This window comes from Pelecanus crispus, chromosome 2 (genome assembly GCF_030463565.1).
Source record: "Pelecanus crispus isolate bPelCri1 chromosome 2, bPelCri1.pri, whole genome shotgun sequence".
Taxonomy (NCBI): domain Eukaryota; kingdom Metazoa; phylum Chordata; class Aves; order Pelecaniformes; family Pelecanidae; genus Pelecanus; species Pelecanus crispus.
The window spans coordinates 78,202,847-78,224,457 of record NC_134644.1 but is presented as its reverse complement, the minus strand read 5'-3'; the positions used below and the strand labels follow the sequence as shown (position 1 = coordinate 78,224,457).

Sequence of the window (21,611 nt, the reverse complement as noted above, 5' to 3'; positions counted from 1 at the left end):
TAAAAACATCTGGAAAGGACGAACTTGGGTCCACTCATAAAGGACTTCCTATGACCTCAAGCAATCCGGAACTAACTTTCCCAAAGCTAAAGCTACTGAAAAGTGCTGTGCATGTTCTAGAACGCGTTACCGCAAGGCAGCATTTTTGCATATCCGAGCTTGGGAGACCACTGGCTAGGTACCACCCCACAAGCTTTGCAGAGCAAGTCTGCAAATTTATTTTACGATTGACTCAAAGACAACTAAAAATGCTTATCCAGGTCCTGCAGTGTTTGCTGCAGCAAGAACAAAGGTTATTTGTCTCCAGATTACAGAATGTAGCAACCATACGTCATGAAAAACTGGACAAATTTATAGATTATGTCCATCTCAAAATGTTAGTAATGAGTAACAAGCAATAGCCATAAATAGTGCTTCGGTACTCGCCAACTTCCACTACATCAAGTTAAATGCTATGTCTGTTAAAAAACCAATGATACAGTTGCAGGTCTCCTTGTATCCACCCAGTGAGCCATTAGTGAAGACTGAGGTTTTATTTTAAACTACAGTTTTAAAGTACAGTATTATCCATCCTTCAGTGTCTTGAACGTTCATATTGAAAGGGTCAGCTTTTTCTTCACCATCTGGAAAACGATGTTAAATAAAAATCTGAACCACCCAGGTCCTGATTTGGCCCAGATAAAGCATTTAAGAAGGCAATCTGAAACCTAGGTGGATATCTCTGCTAGATTCCTAGTTAGGAAGCACAAATCTGAGTGCTGGATTTTCAAAGCTACAGCTTTAAGCCCTAGCAGGACTTCTGCAAGCCTTTCTTCTAATGCTTACCATTGTCTTGAATAAATTTGCTTCTACTTTGCTCAATACTATATATAAAACTACCACCTATAACTACAAAGGTATTGTACATAATACTGTACACTCTTCAGAACTGGAAGATACATATCTATATCTATATATATATGAGCACTGCATTTCTAGGGGTTGAAATAAATCTTTTATAAAACTCCCTTTGTTAATTGCACCAAATTAGATTTAAGCCTTTTTTAACTTCTCCCTTCTCTTTTAAATTGTCTATTATTTGGAATTTCTGAATAATCTTATGACTAAACTAGTTATGAAAGTTGTGTTATTCATTAAAATGCTACTACAGCAGCTGCACTCCCATCTTGCTGCAGTTTCTGCTGTATCTTGATACACAGACAACACGCTAGACCAACAGCACTGAGTGTACTGTATCTTTACTACTTTAAGTTCACTTAATTATAAACAATTAAAATCATTGGCTTGTTTAAAAGTGTGTGGTATGATCGTTTTGTTCATAAATTTTTTTGCAGGAGTCCCCATTTTTTTTATTATGGCATGATCTCTCTCCATAAGCATAAACTTTTGCCTCAAACCTTCAGAAAACCTGATCCACTAACCTGGACAGCAGTGTAAGAATGCAGCTCTTGAAGGTTTTCATCTCTGACACGGAGTCTAACTTTCAGTTATAATAAATCTTAATTAAAACCCATAAGTATTGCGGACATTGTTCAGATCGGCACACCTTACGTAAATAATTTTAGGAGTGACCTGTTGTAAGCTTTTTTAAGGACTAACGGGGCAAAATGCTGCTGCTACGTAGTGTCATTTTTATTTAAAAGCATGTGGTTTCATCCGCAAAATGTCTTGTACTTATACAAAACACTGTATTACAACTGAACATAAGCACTCACATTCTGTACCTCAAATAAACACAGGCTTGCTAACGTTCCTTCTCCGGCTTGCACTGACACCTACTGGGGAATATGTGTAAATCTCAAAACCCATAGCCGTGAGACATCAAAAGCTTTTCAACTCAGGAGCGAACCACGTATGATTCAATTCATTGGCCGATTATGCCACGTATTGGCTATTTAATTTGTCTACTGAAAATAACTCCCCAGTTTTTGAGGAAAGATTTAACAAGCCATAAATTCAAATATCAGAGAAGATGCAATGTTCCAGCTGTAATTACAGCATTTTTCTGTAAAAAGTATTACCTAGTATTAGCATAGAAAGAAGCAGAGAAAGAGCAAATAAATCATCTTTCTCCCTCCTTCCTAAGATTAAAAATGTGATAGGCCTTAGATATAAAACATTCCAAGGCGAACAGCACGTAGGTTCATTATTAAAACAAGGCAGTTAAAACCAAAACAAACCCTTAAGTATTTCTTCAGTTCCTCAGTTTGTTATTACCCCTAAACAGAGCAGCAGCAGATTTCACATAGCAGTTCCAAGGAAGATACCAGTTTCTTACCATGTGTTCATTCAAATAGCAAGACTAAGAAAATATGCCAGTCGTTATGTGACATCCAAACCCAATTCCAGTTACAAAGAAGAGTAGTTAAACCTATGGTTCAGTATAATAAACAGCGCTAATAGTTAAGCAAAAAGTTATATGCATAGTCCAGGACAAAGACAGATTGTAGAACTCACCTGCCATACTAGAAGTTAACGTAAGTGTTGAGGACCCTTTCCAGCTCCTGCTGGAACCCAATGCAAACTTCCATCGAGTTTAACAGGCATTAAATAAACTCTCAAGATTTTTTAAAACTATGAAATTCAGGCATATAAATATTGCAAGTGTAAGGCAAAACACTTCCTTCATGCACCAATGACATACAAACAACTTTTAAACTATTCATTTTTCTATTTCTCCCAAATGATAGAGACTATTGAACAACAAGAATTCGACTCTTACAAAGAAAGTCCCACTGTGGAGCACTATTGTGTCCAGACAGACCATAGTCCCACCTTGCTAAAAACCTGTTGAAGATAGGAATCTTTTTTATCCATCCGATGTGTTCTGTTTAGAGATAATATTAGATGCATCAGGTTTGTTTGGGGTTTTTTAAGCATTTGGACAGAAAAAATAGGTTTTCCTGTAAATGTTGGCCAGTGCTTCAAAGACAATTAAGCATTTCCAAGTACCTCAAAACCTATAGCATATCATATTAATAAAGTGAAAGTTACTGAATAAAATAATTCAGCAACGGATAGTTTTCAGGCAGTCTCCACAATGAATAAAGAGCGGGCCAACAGGCAGACACAGACTATGAAGAAAAGTGTTTTCAAATGATCTTCAGCATAAAAATAACTGTATCATTCTAAAAGAGGAACACATTTTCAGTGTTAGTATTTAGAAGCTTTCTAAAGAATCAGGAGCACAAATCCCAGAAGATTTTGGAAACACCGCTTTATTTTCCAGTGAATATCCAACTTGAAACACTGGTATCATTGCTTAAGAGCCCTGAAATTGACAAAATACTAAAATCCACAGCTCCAGTGCACAGTTAATTAGATATCTAAATCTTAATAAAAATTATCAGTGCAAAAATAAAACTGAATTCAGTATGCAGTTAAATGCATTTTGTTCTAAAGATATTTGGGCTTTGAGCACATATACATCAAATAATCTGGTAAGAGCGAAGCCATTTTCAGTCTGTGCTCAAAACAATCAAAACTATTCCACACCCAATTCTAAAGACAGGCAGGAACTAACTTTATCTTTTTTAAATGAAAGTCTGAGCTTAGTTACAACATTCATCATGGGTATGTAAGCTGAAAAATATTAGAGGTCACCTTCTATTCAAATAGGGGTTGTTCTAAAAGAGGCTTTCCTATTTTTTATGTGTGGGATAATTTTGAGACATCTACACTTTTTTCCATCCACAACAGAGAATTACCAACATTCCAGCGTGCCCCAGTGTCGGCAAGTCCTCTTTTCAGTCCCGATACACAATGATGATTGATGAAGCTGTTGGGCCCACAGTAGCGGGCAGAGCAGCTTGGCAAGAATTCAGTGTTATTGAAAGAAATCTCAAATACTTATTCCATCTCCTCTACTAACTTTAATCACACTATCAACATGCTGCCAGGAACGGAGCCTTGACACCAAGCCATAAACTTAAACAAGCAACCATTGTTGGCATATTACTGTTGCAATACAGGTAAAGGGTAAATTCTGTTTATTTTTACCTGTTTCCATTCTACATTGGACACCAGCTAAATTATGGAAAGATATTTCCTGTACTAACGGTTAGCTTGCAGCAAATTTCATTAAGGTACTATGTCTCATTTTGCTTGGTTAATGAACTGGTTAAGTTAACTTCTTCAGTTACACTGCTGTTAACTGCAAGTTTTAAATACAGGAGCTTCACGTACCCCGTAACAGTTAGTAAGAAAGCAGGTCAGTACTACAGGCGTTTTACCATTAATCTGCTCATTTGTTATGCTGATAAGGAAACAAAAATCTTTCCTCAATTACTTTATAAAATTCTGACAAGCTTATCCTAAGTAAACCAACAGCATGTCAAATATTTAATGTAAATACTGTACTAGCTACAAAGCTAATACAAAGACCGATATGCTTTTCATGATTACTTTGGAGCTTGTTTTGGCTTTGCTTAGAACAGTAAAGCTTAAAAAGAGAGGCCTGAGACATTTACAGGGAGAGAAAAGAAATTGTTATCCAAGCTCACTTAGCCATTTTTATGTTAGCAAAAGCCATTTAAGTCTCAGCTCTACTTCATAATAGTGAACATACAACCCAAAAGTTGGAATTACAACTGGATTTAAGACTCTGTTGAGATCTTTCATTGCTAACGCTTCAAAGTAAAGTATTCCATAAAACAAGTTGGCTTTCCTGAAACCTATGAATGGGTTTTACAGTTTTCCCAGTGAATTCTCAGCTAACTATGGCTGGAACCTATTACACCTACTTCTTGGGAAAGGGCTGTGGCTGCACACTGGGATAGTTAGTATTACATTAGTCTCTGTTTTCCCAAACGATACGATACTCTCTGCAGATGGGAGAGAATTCCAGTTTGCAACTCCCTGAGCTGATGTAGTCACGCAATGTAATTTCCAGTTCCACCTTCCAACAAATGAAGAAATACTGGCATTCTACCTGCCCTGAACAAAACAAGCAGAGATAGGCACTTAAGTTGAAAGTATGCAAACCTTTTCTTCCCCTACCAAACGTGTAGAAGAAATTCTTCTTTTTTCTTATGTGTTTCAGCTTTCCAAAAGAATCTCAATTTAAGTCAGAAGCAACTGAGTATTGGCACAAACCCAGCATTACTAAAAAAGAAAGGTCTTAAAAAGAAACATATTTGGCCAGTTCCTTCTCCATCTCAGAATACTGCTCTTTGAGGCGCTCCATAGCTTTTCTGTGTTCTTCGTCCACCTCTGCTCGTTTGTTTTGTTGTTCTTTCATGAATTCCTCCCAGTGGGCTATGCGCTTCTCTTCACGACCCATCAGCTTGTCCGCCTGAAGCTGAGGAGGAAAATGAGAAGTTTTAACAATCATTTCCAGACTAAAACAAGAGGATTTAATGAAATCTACATAATGTTACGAGTATCAGAGAAACGCGGGCTTTTACTTCAAGTAAAGTGAAACTAGCAAGAAAACATATGAAAAGGTGAAACTAAAAAGAAAACATACAATTTTGTAAAGCATAAGTCAATCCAAAACAAATGGTAAAATGTCTACAATACTACTAATGTGATAGCATTAGCAACAATAGCTTTTCTATGCTAGTCTGGTGAAAATTAATTAAATAAATAAATGGAAAGACACTTTGAAGATAGTAGTTTGCCTACTTCGCTTCTGTTAGTTTCTAAAGATCATACTTGTTGCACTATTTGCTCCTCTGACTACTGACAATGTTGGAAGTACCGTAAGCAGCTGATATAAATCTGTATTATCTCACAAAGATTCCCTTCTGAAATGAACTTCTGATTTTGGGAACACGATACTCAGTGCTTTTAGCCCCTTAGTTATGGAAAAAAAGTTAAAAAAACCAACTCAGTAAATGGACACTGTTTGGTGGGTTTTGTTTTTTTTTTTCCTTGTGTTCATACAGAAAGAAGCTGCCTACTGACACAGACAGACTCAGGGAGTCCACTGTTCTGAAAGTAAGCAAAAGAGCAATAATTTAAATGAAACGCATCTAATTTTTGGTTAAGTGGTCTTAAAGAACCAAGAATCTGCATCTAGTACAGCAAGCACCAGCAAGCACAGGCAGGTCTGTGTTATATATGATACAGACTAAAAATGCACTGGAAGCATTACCATAGCTGATTTATGAGTAAAATACTAGGACCACTCACATTTGTGAGTGCTAGACAAAATAAAATCTTAAGAGAGTTATGTGTGTCCATTATTTAGGTATATATGCATTACTAGAGCTTAAAGGATCCACTTCAACAGTCAAGACAACATTTGAGGTTTTACGTCAAATACATGTAAATAGAATGCTTTTATGTTTCACTACAAATTATGATGGTTAATAGAACATGTATAAATTATGTCAGCCAACCCTTTAACATAGTTCTCCTCTTTTCTTGACGTTTGCTACTTTCCCTTCAATGTTTAATCTGTTGAAATGAAAGTATTTTTTACATTCTTGAATACATTTTTAAAACTAGAAACAAACCACATTTCTATTTTACCACAATGCTTATGTTCAGCATAGTCATCAGATACTAGTCTTGATGAAAAGTCTCTAACACAAAAAGGAAAGAGTGAAATAGAATACAACAACATGGATATTCAATGTTTTTAAACTGGCAGGTTGTGCTTCTGCTTTAGCCAGCTAGCTCTCACTGTGATTGATGTCTTCCTTTACAAATAAGTTATTTTTCCCCTTATGCTTTCATACTGCTTGGCTTCTGGTAAGTCTGATTCCTTTCACTCTGTTATCTTGGAAAAAAAAAAAACCCAACCTGAAACCCAAACCCCATAAGTCTAGCTATCTAGAAGGAGAGATCATACACACATCCAATATGCCTGTCAAAATGAGACGTACATCTGTGGATTGCTTGCATGCAGTATTAACAGTCTGGCCTCCTTATATTATAAATGCTGACGTCACAATAAATCTGGGCACTTGTTCTTACATTTGCTCCATCTCTCAGCAAAAGAGAGGATTCATTCTTTTTTTATTTTCTTTTTTTTTCTTTTTAATATATTAGCAATGATTATTTTTTATGTACAGTACTTCTGTGTAGCAATACGTATTATCATACAGCTTCAATAGACATCTGGCATTTCTGTCAGCTAAAGGCAATGGGAATCCATTTATGTATTCTTCAACACACTCTATGTGTTGTTCTCTAAGATCACACAGCATGGGTTAAATAAACCATTTCTGCCATGCAGCATTTTATACACATTGTAACAATGTTATGCCAAAATCCATTTTGTTTGCAACACATGCAATATCAGCTACTAACAAAATAGACTAGTGTACTAGTTTGACCTGTACACTACTTCACATTCAACAGGTTTTGAAACTGTCAGTGCATCACACGCTTACTTGACAGGATTACACAGCACCTATCCAAACCACACTTCAGCCTAGGCTAACCCATGCTCCTCACAACATGAACAGTTTGCAAGGAATGTGAAACTCATGTTGCTACTAGCTATTTTCATTTCCACTGCACCATTTCTACCCAAGGATATAAAATGATTTACCTGGTAAAACAACTGAAGACATTTACAGAACATGAGATAGCTAAGTTTAGTTTATCAAAAATCTGTGGTCTAACTCCTTTGTTCTCCCTAAAAACCTCTTGCCTCCCTCTGCTCAATCAGTCTTTAGGTTGTTCTGGCACAAGAGAAGTGACATTGTGAAATAAAGGGAGATTAACAGCCAGGCTATGTACCTTGCCTAATCTATGCCTAAATAAAAATTTAAACAGTTGAGTACTGAGAAGCAATTGCTCTATTCTTTACAGATATAAAGGCAGGCAAGCAGCATTCTACTGAAATAGTAATTAATTTTATGGAGTAAGATTTATGTTGGAAACAAAGTAACTCCATATAATTGCAATTTACACCTTTAATAAAGTAAAAAGTTGCAGATATGAATAAACACTTTCGAAAACTGAAAAACAAAATTAAGATGTGCTAGAGCAAGCAAGTAAGAATGACAAGAAATACCAACTAAAAGACAGCAAGGACTTGAATACTGTTTTCACTCCTCACCCTGGTAACGATTTGGAAAACCCCACTGTAGCAGCTCAGTACACACCTTGGGCACTGCAGCTCTCCTTCCTAGAAAACAAATTCAAACCCAGCTGTTCTCAGTAGCACTGCCAGATCATTAACACTGACAGCTGCTGAGTGGCTATGTTTGTGTGTGCGAGACAGTCATAATCTTGAAACCAATATTCCTGTTCCTACCAGACAAATGGCTGTGTGAACAGCAAAAATAACAAAGTGTAGTTCTTAATGGATTAAGAATTAGGATACAGATCTTTCAACCAAACCATATGTTGCAGTGTAAACTTGCTTCTTACTAGAAGTTAAAGAATCCACGCAGGAGAGACCTATGAATGCTTTAGCTGTGGGATAAGCTTCAATGGGCACTTCAATGTCATTAGGCATCACAGAACAATATGAGAGAGAAATCCTGACCAAAGACAGGTTCCTTGTATGTCCACACCCAACTGCCAAGACCCAAGCTGCAACAGACACCATCTCTGGAGCTACAATACTAAAAGGCTTCCCTCATCCAAGCCTTCTCCGCTGTCTTGTAACAGCTGCTACCGTGGTACAGCCTTTCGCTCAGCAGAACATCGCTAACAGCCTCTTCAGGATCCAGGCTCCCACGCAGGACATCGACACCTAGTTCTCCAGCCACTGAAAGATTCAGTTTCTCAGCACAGAAAGATGACTTTCACACTGTAGCTCCGCAAGTACCTTTCTGGCTTGCCCTATATTGTGCTTTCTTACTACAATGCTTTCCACTCCTACATCCTCTTCATATCCAGTGCTATTAACTTCACTGCTTTATTCAATTGACCATAACACACAGGAGGAAAAAATAATGAAATCAAGACACTATACAAAAAAAATATTGTCCCCTAACTGTAGCACAGCTAGAAAGCATAGAGGCCCATATAGGTAGATGAAATAATCTCTCTTGTTAAATATGCCATTGGCAGTCATGAAAAATCTGTAAAATACAAAGGCTTTCAAGATGTATAGACATCTTGGCATGGATTTGTATTGGTTAAGTCAAAAGTCACTCTCAAAAAGCAAACAGTTTCCAAAAGTCAATGCAATTATGTATATTAGTGACCTGTAGAGACAATACTGAGTGTATTTTATACTATCAAATTCATAATTTCCAAATTTATAGATTTGCAAAAAGTTTGTTTTCCAGAAAACAATACACATAGAATTGGATAGTGTGCCTCGCAAATTAATTTCCAGGGTGATTTCGTAAAGGTGAGGAAAATAACATCTTCATTTTAAGATAACATAACTTCAGGTTATTTTCCATCAATTTGTTATTTAGGAAGCTTTCCAATGTCATATTACATTTTTCACTCCTCAAAATCTGACTCCTTAAAACTGAAGAAATAACCTCAATCAATTTAAATATTAATACAAATTGGTGCTGCTATCTTAAGCATCAGAATCCTTAGTTATGAAGCATTAATTCATTGCAGATTTAAAGTCATGCCAAGTAGAAAAGAGCATGTAAACATCATTTACAAGGAGCAATGTTTGAAATACCTACCTTCTCCTCCTAAATATGAACTGAAAATTGAAACAAAAAGTTAAGGCTCTAGGTATCTCCTACAGCTTGCTGACACAAGTATGACAACAGTAAGAAGAATGATTGATCTCTAGAGATCACCTCAGTGATGCTGATGTACACAAAACTCCAACAATTAATTTCTAAGTTAAAAACAAGTTATCACGTATATAATAATTGTTAGTAATTCAGAGTCTAGCTTTTGTATGTTCTCACTCAGAAATTTTGCATTCAGGAAAGGTTTAACAGCATTCTGAGCAACCTCAAACATGTTACCATGTCTCAGTGGTTTAGGTTTAAAAAAAAAAAAAATTCATTCCTCAAAGAAAAAAATATATTCTAGTGAATTATTGGTCCTCCAAAATTGTAATCTGTACATACAAGGTAAAAAAGCCAGCCATATGCAAAGTAGTCCATGTTTTGAGGTGTTAGAAATACGATACAAAATATCTTTTTACTTAAAAAAATCTAATTCACATAACTCACAAGACAGTCTTGGTATTACAGAGCTACAGAATATTCCGGATCAATCTCTACAGCTTCCCTAACCTGATGTATTCCCTGGGCAAGCGAAGACAACTGAAAACCTTTTGCTTATGGCATTTACCCTGACGGTAGAGACCTATTTCCAGTTCCTTATACATTGAATAATTAAGTTCTAGATAACTGATGCCAGTATCTATCCTGAATATTAAAGCAGTTTATTATTCTTATATTCTTCTTCAGTCAGTTGTTTCAAAGGAATAGACACCCTTTATCTGCTTGGTTATTGTGTAGATTGAAAAGTAACACTGTCATTTTTATATATATATACACATATATTTATAAATCCAAATTCATCAAATCAGTGACTCACGTCAAATATCTTAACTTCCAAGTCAAACAATAATCCAAAGACCTTCAGAAGCTGGGCCCCCGTAGGTGACATATGACATAATAAGAGACATATTATGGAGCAGACCATCCTGAGTGCCATCACATGGCACATACAGGACAACCAGAAGATCAGGCACAGCCAGAACGGGTTTATAGAAGGCAGGTCCTGCTTGACTAACCTCATCTCCTTCTATGACAAGGTGACCCACTTACGCTATGAGGGAAAGGCTGTGGATGTTGTCTACCTGGACTTCAGTAAAGCCTTTGACACCATCTCCCACAGCATTCTCTTGGAGAAACTGGCTGCTCATGGCCTGGATGGGACTACTCTTCACTGGGTAAAAAACTGGCTGGATAGCGGGGCCCAAAGAGTGGTGGTGAATGGAATTAAATCCAGTTGTCGGCCGGTCACAAGTGGTGCTCCCCAGGACTCACTATTGGGGCCAGTTCTGTTTAATGTCTTTATCAGTGATCTGGACGAGGGGATCGAGTGCACCCTCAGTAAAATTGTAGATGACACCAAGTTGGGCGGGAGTGTTGATCTGCTTGAGGGTAGGAAGGCTGCACGAGGCCAGCTGTGCAAGGTTCAAGAAGGCCCAGTGCTGGACCCTGCACTTGGGTCACAACAACCCCATGCAACGTGACAGGCTTGGGGAAGAGTGGCTGGAAAGCTGCCTGGCCGAAAAGGACCTGGGGGTGTTGGCTGACAGCTGGCTGAACATGAGCCAGCAGTGTGCCCAGGTGGCCAAGAATGCCAACAGCATCCTGGCTTGTATCAGAACAACTGTAGCCAGCAGAAGCAGGGAAGTGATCATCCACCAGTGTACTCAGCACTGGCGAGGCTGCACCTTGAATACTGTGTTCAGTTTTGGGCCCCTCAATACAAGAAAGACATTGAGGTGCTGGAGCGTGTCCAGGGAAGGGCAACGAAGCTGGTGAAGGGTCCAGAGCACAAGTCTTATGAGGAGCAGCTGACAGAACTATGGTTGTTTAGCCTGGAGAAAAGGAGGCTGAGGGGAGACCTTATCGCTCTCTACAACTACACAAAAGGAGGTTGTAGTGAGGTGGGTGTCGGTCTCTTCTCCCAAGTAACAAGCAGACAAGAGGAAATGGCCTGAAGTTGCACCAGGGGAGGTTTAGACTGGACGTTAAGAAGTATTTCTTCACTGAAAAGGTTGTCAAGCACTGGAATAAGAAAAATTTCTTCACTGAAAGGGTCTTCAAGCACTGGAACAGGCTGCCCAGGGAAGTGGTTGAGTCCCCATTGCTGGAGGTGTTCAAAAAAAGTACAGATGTGGTGCTTAGGGTCATGGTTTAGTGGTGGACTTGGCAGTGCTAGGTTAATGGTTGGACATGGTGATCTTAAAGGTCTTTTCCAACCTAAATGATTCTGATTCTAAGAACTTGAAATTGCCTTTGCACACTTATGCTCAGTTAGGAAGCACTTCTGTCTTATCGCAGAACACAAAAATATAATATACATTCTGATTAAATACACATTCATGTTTCAGGAAAGTAGAAGAATGTTTTTTTCTGAAGTCCAGAAAGCACTTGCAGTAGTAATAAATAAGTTCTGATCTGCTAATATTCATATTTTTTACTGTCGTAAAGAAGGAAGTAATGCCTGCATGTTTGAAAAAGCAGGTACAGTTGCATGTGAAAGTAATCCCTTTTTCTCCTTTAAAAAAAAAAAAATTGAAAGAATAGTAATTCAGTCTTAATTTTGATTAAATTTCTAACTTTGCAAGACCAACCCAACTATCTAAAAGATAAATTTAAATAAATTCTGACCCATGCACAGTCAGCAAACAATTAAAATGAAATAAAGATTTACAGAACTTCCAGATTGCTGAAAACTTCCAGTTACAAATTTTGGATTGCTGGTAATGACTCAAAACCCAGAAACAGACACCTTGAATTTTAGGTTTCATTCTTTCGATTCCAGGGCTGCCAACTGGAGAAACTGTAACTTGTAAACAAACAAAATATCTCAAAGAACAGCACATACAAACATGAAAATCAGTATACTTTCACAGAACAGATTTTCAGAGTATAGCCTAATTTTAATTCTTACCTTTTGTCATTTAAAATGACTGTTAAACAAACAAAAATTTGTAAAATAACTAAAGTCTAAACTTACAAGTAAAAAACCCAACCAACCAAACAGAAGGAACACAAGTTCTTCCTGTCAGACTTAAGTGAGACTTAATTATAAATTAGAAAACAGCACCTAATAAGCCCAGCATAGCCATCTCAGAAAACAAATAAAGTTCTATTGTTCTCCTCTTCCAGTCAAGACGTGTTAATGAAATTGCTTTGGTATTTAATTGTATAAATACACCAGAGCATGGTAACAAGACAGAAGCCAATATTATGATACCACTTTCAGGCTTCAGAACTACATATTTTGTTCTTAGGTAAAACCTCATGACCTTTGTAACACGGGAAAATTGCCATATGAACTAAAGCATGCAGACAGATGTACCTGAGCCAAGAGAAAGCCTTAGGTAATTTATGATATTGTATGGTATTGGTACAATAACATGAAAACAAAACAAAAAAAAGAGAATCTCTGCAATTAGCTATAAATTGTAATGTTTTAAGCATTAGACAATCCAACATTTCCCGCCATGCTGTAGATTTCTATTTGAACCAAAAGATTGTTTAACTGTCAGCAACAGTATATTATGCTTTAGCCTTTTACTATCTGTGTTACTGACTGGCACTTACTATCATCTACTGCACAGAAAAAAAAAAAAAGAAACATTTTTACCCCACCTGAAAAGATCTACAAGGAAGTACAAATGGTATTTCTCCATTGCTGTTAATTTTGCAAAATTTTGATAGATTTGTTTGCTTGTTTGTTTAATCAGAGAATCACCTCCTCACCCCCAAACACTCTTAGAATTCCAGCTCTATCCTCCTTCAAGGTTTCCAGCACCAGACCACACCGATACAGCTTTGTCCTGTTTTTGATTGCTGGTTATCCATTCTTTCAGAAATTCCTCTTCTCCAAACAGTATTTCAGCTGTTCTGCTAGAAGTTCCTTCAGTCACCCAACAGAACACAAGCCACAGCAAGTTGTTAATTTTCTTCCTAGTAGCTGACATAGTGCTGTGTTTTGGATTTAGTATGAGAATAACGTTGATAACATGCTGATGTTTTAGTTGTTAAGTAGTGTTTATACTAGGCAAGGACTTTTTAGCTTCCCATGCTCTGCCAGGTGCACAAGAAGCTGGGGGAAGTTGGCCGGGGGGCTGCTCGGGGACTGGCTGGGCATCGGTCACCAGGTGATGAGCAACTGCATCGTGCATCACTTGTTTTGTATATTCTTTTATCATCATTATTATTATTATTTTCTCTTCCTCTGCTGTCCTATTAAACTGCCTTTATCTCAACCCACAGGTTTTACTTTTCTTTTTTTCCAATTCTCTCCCCTATCCCACCAGGACCAGGAGGATGAGCAAGCGGCTGTGTGGTGCTTAGTTGCTGACTGGGGTTAAACCACGACACAAACATAGTTGCTGCCTTACTAATTCCTGTTCTGGGAATTCCCTTTGGTGTCTTAGCAAATTTACATATTTTGGCAGTGATGTCTTTCATATTTCTTTTATATCAACACCTAAGTTCAGACATTAGTTATTTGGAAAAAATCTAATCTGATTATGAAACCATTTTTTCACTCAATAGCGCATACTGCTTGAACTTGAAAGATAGTAAAGCCTTCTTGTATACAGTACTAACTCACATGAGGTGGTCGTATTTATTTCTATCCTTGTTTTACTGTCATTGATTATGCAAAAAATTAACATTTGTAAAAACATCAAATTTTTCAATAAACTTTGTTTTTAGTATTACTTGGGCTATTTTTGCTGAAATTAAAACACACAAACAAAAACCAAAAACACATCAAAAAAACCGAAACCAAAAAAGCCACCATTTGAGGGAGGCACAGGCTTTGAGAAATGTTACCATACTAGTTCATGCTACAAGCAGTTAAGAGGTAAGACCATAATGGGAAGTGTTACGTAGCTTCCAGTGTAAGCCTGTACCCTTCCACATAAAAATATTTAAAAGAAAAAAATGAGAATATAGTACACAAAAACAGGTTTACAAAATTTCTTGAAGTCTTCTCTAGCTTCTCCCACAAGATTAAAGTAATTCACAGCTTGAACTACTAACTAAATATTACTGATCTAGATGGGAAGACTACTGAACGAGACAGGGGATTCCATGAATGCTTCTTTCAATGACTCTCCTGTAATCACAAATTACTTTACAGCCTAAGTGAGAATGTGGCAGGGAAAACGATCATTTGCCTTTTGTTACTTGGCTGATAGCAGTAGCTGAAAGGAACTGCAAAAGATAATTAGTAAAGCAAATCATATTGAAATTCATTCTATTCAGCAGAAATGGAATTAATTTCACTGAGGGCTGCTAACACGAATCACTTGACACTAGACCTTACCAAAACCCCTTTTTTTTTTCAGAACACATGATGTCAAGAAGAAAAGTAAGGAAAAAGAATTTCTCCTCAAGTAGCTGAACTACAGTGACACCTTTTATCTATAATTTTAAAAAGTTGTCTACCTGTTACTATCCACATTTGGAAAGTTTCAAGCCAAAAAGTCTTACCATACAAGCTTAAAGAAGGACTACAAATCCTGAATAGCTATTAGTATTGCTCCACTGCACATAAAAAAAAAAATTGAGTGGAAATACACAGCTAGTATTTTAAAAAAGAATAGTTACCATTCTTATTAAGTGACTGTTCATTTTGTAAGTTGTAAAATTTTTTATTAAAGTTTTACTTCAAACAAACAGTAGCAGAACTGTAATAATTTCCTACTTAAGCTCTCTACCAATATCTACACTAGTGTTAGACACAAGCAAACTTTGTCAGGGTTCAGCAGTGTGCTGTTTGCACAGTACCAGTATTCAAGTGCAACTGGACTGCCCATCTTCATCGATTACAAAAAGGAAAGAAAAACATAACCATCAGCTTAAATAAATCAATGTGCAGCCTATTTTATGTGATGGCCACAGAAACATTTTCAGTTTTTCTAAACTAAATTATTAACATTTTGCAAGTAAAAAGATAACACAGGAACACAATCATGAAGGAGTAATGGGAAAACATGAAACTAATTTCTTGTATAATTTTCCAAATTTTAGATTCACAGCACATGTATTTCAAATGAGCAAAGTGTAGCCAACTGAAAAGATTCCAATGATTCGCATGTTCCTATAATATAGCCCTTCATTAAATAACCTATCCACAAGTGAAAAACACACTTCCTTTTCAACAAGCAATATATATAATATAGTCAATGTTCTCAGCTAACTGGGAAAGATTTACATTTCCATTCTGGTAGGTTAGTAGGTGTTTTTTGTTCCACAGAAAATAATTTTTTTTTTTTACATTTAAGATTTTCCTGTATGTAACAAATATTATAGTCTGAGCTAGGAGGGAAAATAAAGCAAAGGAAATAAAAAAAAACAGTTTCCATACATCAGGAGATTGTAGGAAGAGCTAGTGATCCGTTAACTTTGCAGTCCTAGAACATAACATATGTGCCACTGCAGTTTGCATTTTATAAGTGCAGAAATCACCCCAAAAGAAGTTTTACTGGAAGTATATAAAGTATAGAAAAATATGTGCTATACTGAAGGCATGTAGACTTGCTGTAGAAGCACAAGACTCTTACTTAGGTCACATTATAAAAATCTATCCATCCATCCTTTACCTTCCTCTCTTCATGCTCCTTCTCTTGGAGTCTATGGATCGTATCGTTGGCAGCTTGCACTGAAATAACAAATTGCACTAGATCAGTCTGCTGTTCTAAATCAAAGAGAAACTCGCCTGAAAAGGATTTAAAAGATGTGAGGCTGTTGCAAGTCAAAGATTATATTCCACTGTGTCACTTAACTCTGCATGAAAAAGATTTGTCACTACTTGCAGAAAATGCTTTACACTGATAACTGTATGTAGGCATATCACCGAGTTCAAACCTTGTGCGTTCTAGAAGCCAAAAAGAGAAAGGCAGCTAGGTCGTCTTGCACCCATATCCCTTAGTGTTGCTGACAAGCTCGAGTGCACTACTCAGCACCTCAGAAGACATCAAAAAACCTCTCAAGTCAGTAAGTAGAAACAGGTGACCAAGCTCTATAGTTCAGGGGTTTTTTTCCCTCTTATTTTTTTCCCCATTAAATGTTAGAAGTGATTTAGTATAAACAATCTGCAAGGAGAACATCTTTATGCTGGAGCCAGCCTCTTCTCTCATGAGCCTAAGCCTAGAAAAACTTGTCAATGGAAATAGGAACTGTATTCCTATGCATTTTTTTTTCTTAACTTATTTAACACTTAATTAATGCAGAATTAAATAAACTAATTTCCCCAAAGCAGTCATTTCTCCCACTAACACATCCTAGTATTGAGAAATACCTTACTTATTTATCACCATCTTAAAGCTGGTGATTTCTCACACCAGGAGGCAGGGTCCTGCCCCCCTGAGGACCCCCAGTTACAGACCAGGTTCACTGCCCTCGTAGCTGATGAGGAGCTGGGAGCACCATGAACTGGAGCATCTGGTGCTGAGCCTGAGCCACTCAGGACCATTAGAAGACAGTGGCAATTGATAGTTGTAGCAGACTCCCTGTGGCAGGGGACAGAGGCTCCTCACCTGTCGATATGATTTGTCATCTAGGGAGGTTTGGTGCTTGGCAGGAGCTCACATTCAGGATGTTACAGAGAGGCTACCGAGGCTCCAACTATTACTCCTGCTGCTCTTCCATGTAGGCATCAGTGGTACTGCAGGGGTAACCTAAGAAATATCAGCAATGACTACAGGGATCTAGGGACAGCAGTCAAAGGCATGGGGGTCCAGGTAATGTTCTCCTCAGCCTTCCTGGTGAGGGGGACTTGACGGATCTTTGGGGTTAACAGCTGTTTGCACAGTTGGTGTTGGCAGCATGGTTTCAGTTTCTACAACCATGAGACCCATTCCGAGCATCAACAGCTGCTTGGAAGGGATGGGATCCACCTGACTAAACAGGGCAAAAGTACCTTTGCCAACAGGCTGGCCAACCTGGTAGGGACAGCTTTAAACTAGAAATCACAGGTGAGGGAGTGATTCCTCAAAAAAAAAAGTAAAAAAAGGTGGGGATAGGGTAGGCAAACCAAGGGTCTGGGATGATGGTAACGGAAGGGACATAGCACCCTTTTCAAGGATCACCTCCTCCAAGCTCAAGAAAGGTCCATCTCAACAAGTAGGAAATCCAGCAAAGGTGGCAGGAGGCCTGCATGGGTGAGCGAGGAGCTCCTAACTGAATTCAGACTTAAAAAGGAAGTGTATAAGGAGGTAGAAGCAGGGGCAGGTGACCCAGGAGGAGTATAGAGTTGCTGTCTGATTGTGCAGGGACAGGGTTTGGAAAGCCAAGGTGGATCCGGTTTAATCTGGCAAGGGATGCGAAGGGCAACAAGTAAGGATTTCTGTGAGTATGGAAACAACAAGAGAAAAACTAGGGAAAATGCAGGCCCTCTGCTGAATGGGGCACGGAGCTGGTGACAAAGAACATAGAAAAGGCCAAGGTACTCAATGCCTTCTTTGCCGTAGTCTTTATTATAAACACCAGCCTTCAGGAATCCCAGGCCCCTGAGACCAGAGGAAAGTCTGGAGCAAAGACAACTTACCCTTGGTGGAGGAGGACCAGCTTAGGGAGCACTTAAACAAACTGGAAATATTTGAGTCCACTGGGCCTGACAGGTTGCATTCATGAGTACTGAGGGAGCTGGCTGATGTTGCTGCGAGGCCACTCTCTCTCTTTGAAAAGTGACTGAAACTGGGAAAGGTTCCTGAAAACTGGACTCCCATCTTCAAGAAGGGCAAGAAGGAAGATCTGGAGAACTACTGGCCAATCAGCCCACCTCAATCCTGGGAAAGGTGAGGAGAAAAACCCTCCTGGAAGCATTTCCAAACACATGAAGGAGAAGGTCATCAGGAGTAGTCAGCATGCATTTACGAATGGGAAATCATCCTTAACTGACCCAACAGTCTTCTACAACACAGTGACTAGCTTGGCAGATGAGGGGAAAGCAGGCAATGTTGTTTACCTCAACTTCAGTAAGGCTTTTGACGCCGTCTCCCACAACATCCTCATAGACAAGCTAACAAAGTATGGGTTAGGTAAGTGGACAGTGAGGTGGATTGGGAACTGGTTGAACAGACAAGTCTAGAGTCTGTGATCAGCAGCACAAAGTCAAGTTGGAGGCAAGTCACTAGTGGTTTACTCCAGAGGTCAGCATTGTGGCTGATACTGTTTAACATCTTCATCAGTGGCCCAGATGCTGGAGCAGAGTGCACCCTCAACAAGTTTGCAGACAATACAAAACCAGGAGAAGTGGCTGACAGGTTATATGGTTGTGCTGCTATTCAGAGGGACCTTGAGCAACTGGAGAATTGGGCTGAGAGGAATCTTATGAAGTTCAACATGGGGAAATGACAAGTCCTGCACCTGGGGAGGAATAATGCCAGGCAGCAATACACACTGAGGACCAACAATGCAGCCTCACAGCAAAAAACGAAGGCCAACAGCATCCTGGGCTGCATTAGGAAGAGCATTGCCAACAGGTCAAGGGAGGCGATCAGCACTGGTGAGGCCACACCTGTGGTAGTGTGTCCACTTCTGGGATCCCCAGAGGTAGACTGGCAAGTCCAGCACATGGCCTCAAAGACGATTAAGGGACTGGAGCATTGTTCATATGAGGAGAGGGTGAGAGAGTTGGGACTGTTCAGCCTGGAGGAAAGAAGGCCCGGGGGCGGATCTCATCAATATGAATACATATCTGATTGAAGGAAATGAAGATGAGGGAGCCATGCTCTTCTCTATAGTGCTCACTCCCACAAAAAGAGGCAATAGGCACAAACTGAAACACATGAGACTCCATCTGAACAGAAGACAACACTTTTTTCCTGTGAGGGTGGTCAAACACTGGCACAGGTAGCCCAGAGAGGTTGTAGAATCTCCATCTGTAGAGATATTCAAAACTCAACTGGACATAGCCCTGGGAAACTGGCTCTAGCTGCCCCTGCTTGAGCAGGGAGGTTGGACAAAATGACCTCCAGAGGTCACTTTCCACCTCGACCATTCTGTGATTCTATTACTAATGATGTATTGCACAACTGACCATTAGAAAGTCACGGAGTAGTATCAAAGGTTCACTCCATTTAGAACGTATTAGAACATATGCCTTATTTCCATGACTAAATTTTAAGTTTCAAATATTATCCTGCAATTGTTTTGTGTGTATAACATCATCTACCATTTGTTATTATTTATATGGCATCTGACATATGCAGACATTATATGAAATGAAATGCTTATACAACATGCTATACAGAAAATATAACAAAACCCACAGTGGCATGTTTCAACTGCATAAATTTGGTAGCTAAAGCTATATAGCCACTCTCCCCTGAAACATCTTTTTGAGAAGCTATCCTGCTGAATAAGTAAAAAAAAAGATACTGAAAAATTAATGCCACAAATTTTTAAACTCTTTTCAAATCTGAGCAATGAAAAGTATATTAGATAGTTATAACTACGAAACTAGGATTAGCGTACAAGAATTATTACTACTACCCTATTTGTGACTAAAGATAATTATAATAATAGCACATTTCATAGCTATACACCAGCAAATTTTGTTATAAATCATGAGGGACAGTATTATGCTCTCCTGTGAGAAAATTAAGAAACTTGAAGGTCACACCACAGCATGCTTGCAACAAACCAGAAAACCGAAATTTTGTCCATGGCTTTAGCCAACATGGAGCACTATCCTGTTTCTAAGTGTGTTGTAAAAGATTGAGCTGAAATAGCTTCTACTTAAGACAACAAAAAGCTTTAATGTAACCTTAGCAAGAGCTGTGTTGGCTGGACCAATAAATAGCAAAAAATGTCCCTGTTGTTTAGCTTTTAAAATGCCACAGAAATGAAAACAAAGCACGTAAGTCATAGAAAATTTATCCAAGGATGGTAATTTTTCTACAAATCATATTCTGAACCCAAACTATTTATATTCTCCCTCAAAATGAAACAGCAAGCGAAATAAGAAGCAACTTGCTTACATCTCTTGAATGCTTCATTCAGATTGTCATGCATTGCCTGCTCACACTTAGGAAGAACATATTCATTTGTTTCAAAGATTGTGTTCTTTAGATTTTCAAGTACTCGTAGTTCTCGGAGGCCACGTTTTTCCTGCCAGAAGAATTGAAAGAAAATGAGTGGCTAACAAGGAACTCCACTATCCAAAATAAGATGGTTTCCGAATTAATAAACTAATACCTTTATCTCAAAGACTATACCCCATACCCCTGACTATTAAAGTGTTACTCTACTTATTTAGCACAATTGATAAAATAAGTTTTGTAAAAAGAGTAATGCGCCATTCTTCACATTAAAATACAGGAATACTTTGAATGATCCTTCTGGTCCTTGTGAGAAAAGTTTGCATTTACTAATAAAAACATTGTTCAGAAAAATGTGTTAGTTTGTATAGGTAATTTAGAGCACATCAAAAACAACAGAGAGAAACGGAGCTTGAAAGCACTGCATTTTCATAACTCAGTTGTTACAGAGAAATAACACAGCATTGATTCTGCTTGCTTGATGTCTGACCTTCCAGGTTGAGCATGGTATGGGGTTAAAACAATGCAAGTAAAATTGCTTTTACTGAAGCAAAGCAATGAAGTCAAGATTAAAAGATAACGTAACACACTTGCCTAAAGAGGTGGCCCTTCTCCTGGCTCACTGATGATCATTATTAATTACAAGATGAAAAAGCTCTTGCTTTATTGTTTACATTAAAAAAAATTAAAAAATCTATTTGTCTGAAGCAACAGCATCACTTCCATTCTGAATTTCACCTTCACTTTCCTTTAGACAATGAAAAGTATTCTAGAATCTGCTCCAGCCTGCCACCTGCCTCCTTCCCCCTTTTTCCCTTCTTCAGTTATGAGCAGTTGCACACAAGCATTCCTGTACTGAAAGTTGTTAATCATAAAGCAATTCTAAATAATAATTAAAAAAACCTGCATCAAATGAAGTGGGCAATTGGATCATCATACTAATTTTAAACCTTCAGAAACTGAGGTA

General features: G+C 38.2%; 1 protein-coding gene across 1 annotated transcript in view; it reads right to left on the bottom strand.

The window, feature by feature from the left end:
- Positions 1 to 3,217: 3,217 nt before the first annotated feature.
- BLOC1S5 (biogenesis of lysosomal organelles complex 1 subunit 5) overlaps positions 3,218 to 21,611 on the bottom strand; it is a 21,169-nt gene continuing 2,775 nt past the window's right edge. Inside the window, exons 3-5 of the mRNA XM_075704861.1 lie at positions 20,585 to 20,714; positions 16,202 to 16,260; positions 3,218 to 5,299 (exon numbers count right to left, since the gene is read on the bottom strand). Of these exons, the coding sequence (XP_075560976.1) occupies positions 5,120 to 5,299; positions 16,202 to 16,260; positions 20,585 to 20,714 (369 nt within the window). The 3' untranslated portion in view covers positions 3,218 to 5,119. The remainder of the gene's footprint in view (positions 5,300 to 16,201; positions 16,261 to 20,584; positions 20,715 to 21,611) is intronic.